Here is a 7,367-nt window from a genome sequence, read left to right as displayed (position 1 = left end):
AATGAAACTGCCATACCTGTGTACTTACCCTTTGTTAGCCCACTTCCATCATGCATTGTTATTTACTTACCACTAGGTGAGATCGAGTGCAGTCGAATGCTAATTTGTTATTGAATAAAATTAAAAAAAATGTTTCGAAAGCATTATACCTTATATATGTATACTATTCAATTATTTTGTATTTAATAAAAAGTACGGTCTACCTTTCATACAGTTTTACAACTTTGATGTCTAGTCAAACTTTCATCTCAATTAGTTCCACGGTTCTAATTTTGTGAATTTGAATAGGTAGATCTCACTAAATCTTTTTTATTGCGGGCAGATTTTTAAATCTGTTCATAGTTAAATTATTTTTATTGGACAGGAAAATATAAAAATTTAATTAAAACTTTAGCAAGTAACTATAAATAAAATATTTACAAAATTATACCAAGAATAATGCTAAGATTTAATTTATTATTATTATAATAAATGTCTTTGTTCACGAGTTAGATACTTACTACTATATTATATATATTATATACTAGGTAACTAATATTATAACCAGCGAAACAAAAGGAAGTTCGAAATTTACAATGCATGGCAATTATAAAGACCTAGTTTTTTTTAGCAAATAAAATGATCTAAATAAATAGTTAAGTACCTACCTCTTCCTTAAGTTCAAATAAATGGATAAGACTAAAGTTACCCACTTATAGTATAAGTAGGTACCTACTTAGGTAACTGCATTTACGCTCCATATAATCTTTTTCACTAGGAATTAGGATTTCCTATTTTATTATTAAAGAATAATTAATACCTTTATACATACTTATAGGAAATCTTCGACTGTGACGCCAATAATTGCCAACACGCAGGCCATCGTACGAAAGAGTATTTTTTGTGTCAACTCCGAAGCTCGAAAAAAAAAAGTAGACTCTGTTCAAAAGCCGGTCATAATAAAGAACCCGTCGCCCCTAGAAGCACGGTAATGGTATGTATATATAATAGATAATATTACCGTGCTAGAAGGGTTGGCTAAACAATACTGTTTCTGAACCTGTTGCGGATCCTACTATCCTGTGTGGCATCCTATCCTGTATGGAATTAATAATAAATAATAATTATTGGGTTTTTCGTAAACTACTTTTATAGTGGAATGATAATATGGGTGGTTATTCTAAGGATTATATCTACATAGGTATTTCAAGAAAAGAAAGCTTTTATATGTGTATCTAGTGAAGTACCTATACCTTTAGGTATACTTTTTTGGGTTCCGTACCCTAAAAAGAAAAACGGAATCCTTAGGTATAGGATCACGTCTGTCTGTCCATTTAAATCTACCAAGAACCAAGAAGAGAAGTTATTAGCGATTCCCTATATTCGAATAACAAATTATATTTCATAGGCGATTACTCAGACAAACACGTAGATTATGCGACTGTTTTTTATAATAATTTTTAAAGATTAATTTTGATCAAAATATACATAAAGTAGATACCTACTTAGAAATTATAATTAACTCTCAGTACAACAATGGCTTAAAATAAAATAAATTAATTAAATTAGGTAATTAGGTACTTAAATACACCAAAAATAAGACTGAAGCACATTTTCTTCGCTGGTAATGTTATGTTAGCCCTGACGCCTCGGGCGAGTAAGGCGGGAGTGTACCGTCGACATTTCAGTCTAGTCGGGACGGGAGCGCGAGACATCGATCGCCCCGCCCTTGACCCTCGCGTACCTTACGCGGTGGGATCTTCTATGCATGTGGGTGAATGCGGGAGCTATATTAAGGCGTACCGAAACCACGAAACAGTATGCCTTGGTAGTTGGTACACAATCTCCTCAAAAGCCTCAATAGCTCAACGGTTATAAAGGACGGAAAGGTCGACGGTTCAAATCCTACCCGTTGAACTATTGTCGTACCCACTCCCAGCACAAGCTTAACGCTTAGTTGGAGGGGAAAGGGGAATGTTAGTCATGATTCAAATGGCTAATATTCTTAAAATCTTCAATCAAAGTTCAGAGATGCACATCAAATTGGCAGAAACCTTGTAGTCTAAACTAAAAATAGATTTTGTACCTGGATCGTAAAACATATACCTACTTAGATAGATCGTATCCTGATTTTTAGGGTTTCGTACCTCAAAAGGAAAAAATAAACCCTTATAGGATCACTTCGTTGTCTATCTGTCTGTCTGTGTGTCTGTCTGTCTGTCCATGTGTCCGTCCTACATAGTACATACTTACCTCCTCAATCTTCATCAACCTATCGTGCGTCGGCTCACTAATGAGCACGGGTCTCCTCTCAGAATAAGAGTTTGTCCACCACCCTGGCCGAGTGCAGATTGGCAGACATCACACACCTTTGAGAGCATTATGGAGAACTCTCACTGTATGCCTACCTGCAATCTATTTAGTGGTTCAGTAAGACGTCATCGGCCTCTTAATTATACGGGCGGTCGGGGGTTCGATCCCGAACACGCACTTCTAAGTTCGAACGTTTCGGAGTTATGTGCGTTTTAAGCAAATAAATATCACTTGCTTTAACGGTGAAGGAAAACATCTTCAGGAAACCAATGCCTTCTATGTATTCATTGCAGGAAACCATACTTACCCACCTACTTAGAAATCTTCGAATATTTAGGCCGCGCGTCGCCGCCCGGACTGATAAACAGTTTCCAAGGTAGGGAGTTCCCAACACAAACTGTTGGCGCATATATTGAACAACTTACAGCATCCTGAAATAGAGATGCACACTGACGTCACGCGTGTAGACGAAACGTAGACGCGGGTGTGGCGCCCTAATTATAGATTTGTAATCTCGTCTACGCCACTACTACTGGGCCAGCTAAAAATATGTGTACAACGCCTAGTAGACATGTTCCTAAACAGTGAACATAGATATCCTGATTACTTCTGGTAGGACCAGATTAACCGACATTGTCCAACAGGTTGCGAAGCTGAAATATAGTAATGTATTCGGGCATACAGTTTTTTTTAAAGAATATTAGCCAAGTTTATCATTAAGCCTAATATTCCCCTTTCCCCGAAAAAATCTGAATAATAAGAAAATAGTTCAAATAAAGTACAGTAAAGTTCCAACAGTATTATAAATTATACTTAGGTGTGTATTTATGTAAGTATTTATCTTCGGGAAAACATTGACAAAACTACTGGAATATAGGTAGGTACTGTGTACACGCTGTTTTCCTATAATTATTACAAACATCAACCGCAATTCAGGACAAAATCAATTATTTGTTTATTTTCCTTGGTATATTTTTAACTATGACACATAAGTCCTAATTTATTTGTAGTACTTATTAGGAAATAACTAGATTTTACAAGAGGAAATTTGTTTTTTCTCGAGGAACAAAATAAGTAGGTACCCAAACAAAAACAAAAATCCCAGACTCCAGAGTCCAGACAGGCTTTTTAATCAGAGCTCTGAAACCAATAGGCAAACAGACGTAAATTCGCATTATAAGTAATAATGCTCAACTTTTGTAATAAGTATTATATTTTATTCAAATAGGAATATGTAATTAGGTCGAATTAGCCTATTAAATCTATTTATGCACATCTCTAAGCTAACTTAGAGGTTAAAAATACTGCAAAGGAGTAGGTAGTTCGACTATCCTTTTCACAAAGATAAAGATTATTGCACTTATTTTAGAACAGCTGCTGCTGTCCATCCATACGTCCATACTTATTATTAGATATGAATGCGAAAGTGAAATTTTGATGAAATTTGGTACAGAGTTAGCTTAAATCCCGGGGACGGACATAGGCAACTATTATCCCGGAAAGCAGTTCTCACGGGATTTTTAAAAACCTTTAAACCACGCAGACGAAATCGCGGGTACCTTCTAGTCTATAGTTATTTAATTTTATGTGCAATTGAGCTACCAATTAACAGTTAATTGGTAGCTGTAATGCTGAGAATATCTAATAGAAGGTAAATATTTCCATTTTCAGGATACTTAATAACTTTACGATGCGGCATAAAATTCTGGGGTAAACGACCATGAGGTTTTTGCACTTTTGCCTTTAGCCTTACCTAGCTCCTCAGTCCTGTCTGCTAATATGGCCATCACTTTTATGACGTGCACTTTGGTCTTAAATTCTTCATCGCTACTAAGTATTTTATGGCAAAGTCATAAAGAAGTCTGCAGTAACTTTCGACGATCAGCAGTTTTATGGATGTTCAAAAATCTTATCATCTCATACATACATTACCTAGTCCTAGACAGTTATTTATTTAATTTATTAGTACCTATTTTATTTTATTAACCCCCGACCCAAAAAGAAGGGGTGTTATAAGTTTGACGTGTGTATCTGTGTGTCTGTGTATCTGTGTATCTGTGTATCGGTGTATCTGTGTATCTGTGTATCTGTCTGTGGCATCGTAGCGCCTAAACGAATGAACCGATTTTAATTTTCTTTTTTTTGTTTGAAAGGTAGTTTGATCGAGAGTGTTCTTAGCTATAATCCAAAAAAATTGGTTCAGCCGTTTAAAAGTTATCAGCTCTTTTCTAGTTACTGTAACCTTCACTTGTCGGGGGTGTTGAAAATTTTTAATTTACACTTGTTTTTTATTTTTATTTATTTTACATCTAATTGGAACGACAGTGCCACTTACACTAACTAGATGACTAATGATAAATTATTAAACAAACACAAACCTATACCTACCGTATTCAGTAGGTTTGTAAGTATACATAATGAATACAGCGAACGAATGTTGATTATATTATTATTCGCTGAATAAGTAAAGTAACGGGGTTTGTGGAAAAATGTTATTCATCTGCCTGGTATTCGATTAATTAATACCGACACGTTAGGTTTGATAAGTATAATTTTAGAGCAATCACACTAAATATTATAAAGGTGAAAATTTGTATGTGTATATGTTTGTTAGCTACTCGTTCACGCCACAATAACTGAACCTTTGACTGGAAATGTAGATTTGTAGATTATGATACCTAGGTATGTATCATAACAGCTAATACCCTGTAGGTACTACCTAACTAACGCTGAGTTCGAAACAAGTTCAAAAATTTAAGTGGAGCTTAAACTAATTTCAGTCTAATGAAACTTCACTTAAATTAATCTCCACTTTCTTTGTTTCGAACAACTTCGCTTAACTTGGCGTAAGTAAACAATATTTTTTTGGGGGAGTACATCGAACTGAGGAAGTAAGAAAACAGCTGCTCTTTTATACCGGCATATAAATAATTTTTTTTATTAAAAATGTTAGTTACTTTAATAAATAAATTAAATTCTTTGTCAATTTTACGTAATATGCATATTACGACACCTTACAATCTATTTAAATACTGAACTTAAAATATAGATCACAAGCGTAATTTGAGCCACCCGATTGGGACGTTGGTGTGGGGCATCATATTGTTTTAGGACTAGTCTTTCTTGGCGTTTAGATTTTAGAAGCACTTCCTGTGGACGATTGAGGGGCCGGACTCGTCGTATTCTTGTTTCGAGATCCACATCTGCTGGAAGGTGGACAGAGACGCAAGGATGGAGCCTCCGATCCATACGGAGTACTTCCTTTCCGGAGGTGCGATGATCTTAATTTTCATCGTGGATGGGGCGAGGGCGGTGATTTCCTTCTGCATGCGGTCGGCGATTCCGGGGTACATCGTGGTACCTCCGGACAGCACTGTGTTGGCGTACAGGTCCTTACGGATATCGACGTCGCACTTCATGATGGAGTTGTATGTGGTCTCATGGATTCCATTGGCTTCCATTCCCAGGAACGAGGGCTGGAAGAGAGCCTCCGGGCAACGGAACCTCTCGTTGCCGATGGTGATGACCTGTCCGTCGGGCAGCTCGTACGACTTCTCCAGCGAGCTGCTGGACGCGGCGGTGGCCATCTCCTGCTCGAAGTCGAGCGCGACGTAGCAGAGCTTCTCCTTGATGTCGCGCACGATCTCGCGCTCGGCGGTGGTCGTGAACGAGTAGCCGCGCTCCGTGAGGATCTTCATCAGGTAGTCCGTGAGGTCGCGGCCGGCCAGGTCCAGCCGCAGGATGGCGTGCGGCAGCGCGTAGCCCTCGTAGATGGGCACCGTGTGCGACACGCCGTCGCCCGAGTCCAGCACGATGCCGGTGGTGCGCCCGGACGCGTACAGCGACAGCACGGCCTGGATGGCCACGTACATGGCGGGCGTGTTGAACGTCTCGAACATGATCTGTGTCATCTTCTCTCTGTTGGCCTTGGGGTTGAGCGGCGCCTCGGTGAGCAGCACGGGGTGCTCCTCGGGCGCCACTCGCAGCTCGTTGTAGAAGGTGTGGTGCCAGATCTTCTCCATGTCGTCCCAGTTGGTGACGATGCCGTGCTCGATGGGGTACTTGAGGGTGAGGATGCCTCTCTTGCTCTGCGCCTCGTCGCCCACGTACGAGTCCTTCTGGCCCATGCCCACCATCACGCCCTGGTGGCGCGGGCGGCCCACGATGGACGGGAACACGGCGCGCGGCGCGTCGTCGCCCGCGAACCCGGCCTTGCACATGCCGGACCCGTTGTCCACCACCAGCGCGGCTACTTCCTCGTCGCACATTTTCTGTTAGTCTGCAAGAGAAAATTATTATATTAAATCTCACATCGATCACTAACTACCTACTTAACGTTACCGCGTACCTAAAGTGATTTAAAACTTAAACAATCCCACGGGCAAGAAAACTCTCATTAAAAAGATCGGAACCGATTAAAATCAACATTCACCAATTCCGTGAACATGTAAATTGTAAGTACAAGATTTTAAATTCAAATTCCAATTTCACACAAGCTTTATCACTTCACTGTGTTAATTTAAGCAATTACGTAACCCAATTACATAACCGAAAAAGATTAATCCACGTCATAGGCACAGCCGCGATACTAAAAATCGATAACGTAAAAATCAAAACACTTTTAATTTCCGAATTAAAAAATAAATTTAATTGTAATGAAAAGAAAATAATTATATATAATTGTATTCAAATAATTAAACTTACTTTTAAATTAAGTTACAAAATAAAGTAAATGCGACAGCCGCTTCGTCCAGCTCTCTGAACCAAAATGAGTAACGGACCGAGGAGCATAAACTATATAAAACCGTCTTATCACAGCTCATATTATCGGTGGCAGCGTAATATCCCACCAATCACAAATTTCGTTACCATATATGGTAAAGTGTATCCACATGTGATTAAGGCGATGGCTTGATAAGCAGTGGTAATAACACTTTATCATTGATAAAATGTGAAGTGATAAGTGATAACGAGGCTGATTTGCCGAGCCTCGTGGAATGTGCGCGCGCGCTAGCCGAACTGAGTCGCACCGATAAGGCGAAATGATGTAATCTACCATGGTGGACTGGACTACC

At 39.1% G+C, this 7,367-nt stretch overlaps 1 protein-coding gene across 1 annotated transcript; it reads right to left on the bottom strand.

Moving 5' to 3' along the window:
* Nucleotides 1–5,201: 5,201 nt before the first annotated feature.
* LOC123871897 (actin, cytoplasmic A3a) lies at nt 5,202–7,151 on the bottom strand. The gene is made up of 2 exons (XM_045915941.1): nt 6,997–7,151; nt 5,202–6,571 (listed from the first exon to the last, which is right to left on the bottom strand). Exon 2 carries the CDS (start codon nt 6,558–6,560, stop codon nt 5,430–5,432), a length of 1,131 nt encoding a protein of 376 aa, XP_045771897.1. The 5' UTR covers nt 6,561–6,571; nt 6,997–7,151; the 3' UTR covers nt 5,202–5,429.
* Nucleotides 7,152–7,367: the final 216 nt, after the last annotated feature.

Source organism: Maniola jurtina, chromosome 14 (assembly GCF_905333055.1).
Source record: "Maniola jurtina chromosome 14, ilManJurt1.1, whole genome shotgun sequence".
Classification (NCBI taxonomy): domain Eukaryota; kingdom Metazoa; phylum Arthropoda; class Insecta; order Lepidoptera; family Nymphalidae; genus Maniola; species Maniola jurtina.
The sequence above is the reverse complement of the archived record's forward strand: the minus strand, read 5'-3'. Positions and strand labels throughout refer to the sequence as shown.

Bases quoted from the DNA above. Each gene is read 5' to 3' on its own strand.
- LOC123871897 (XM_045915941.1), bottom strand. From the start codon at position 6,560: ATGTGCGACGAGGAAGTAGCCGCGCTGGTGGTGGACAACGGGTCCGGC.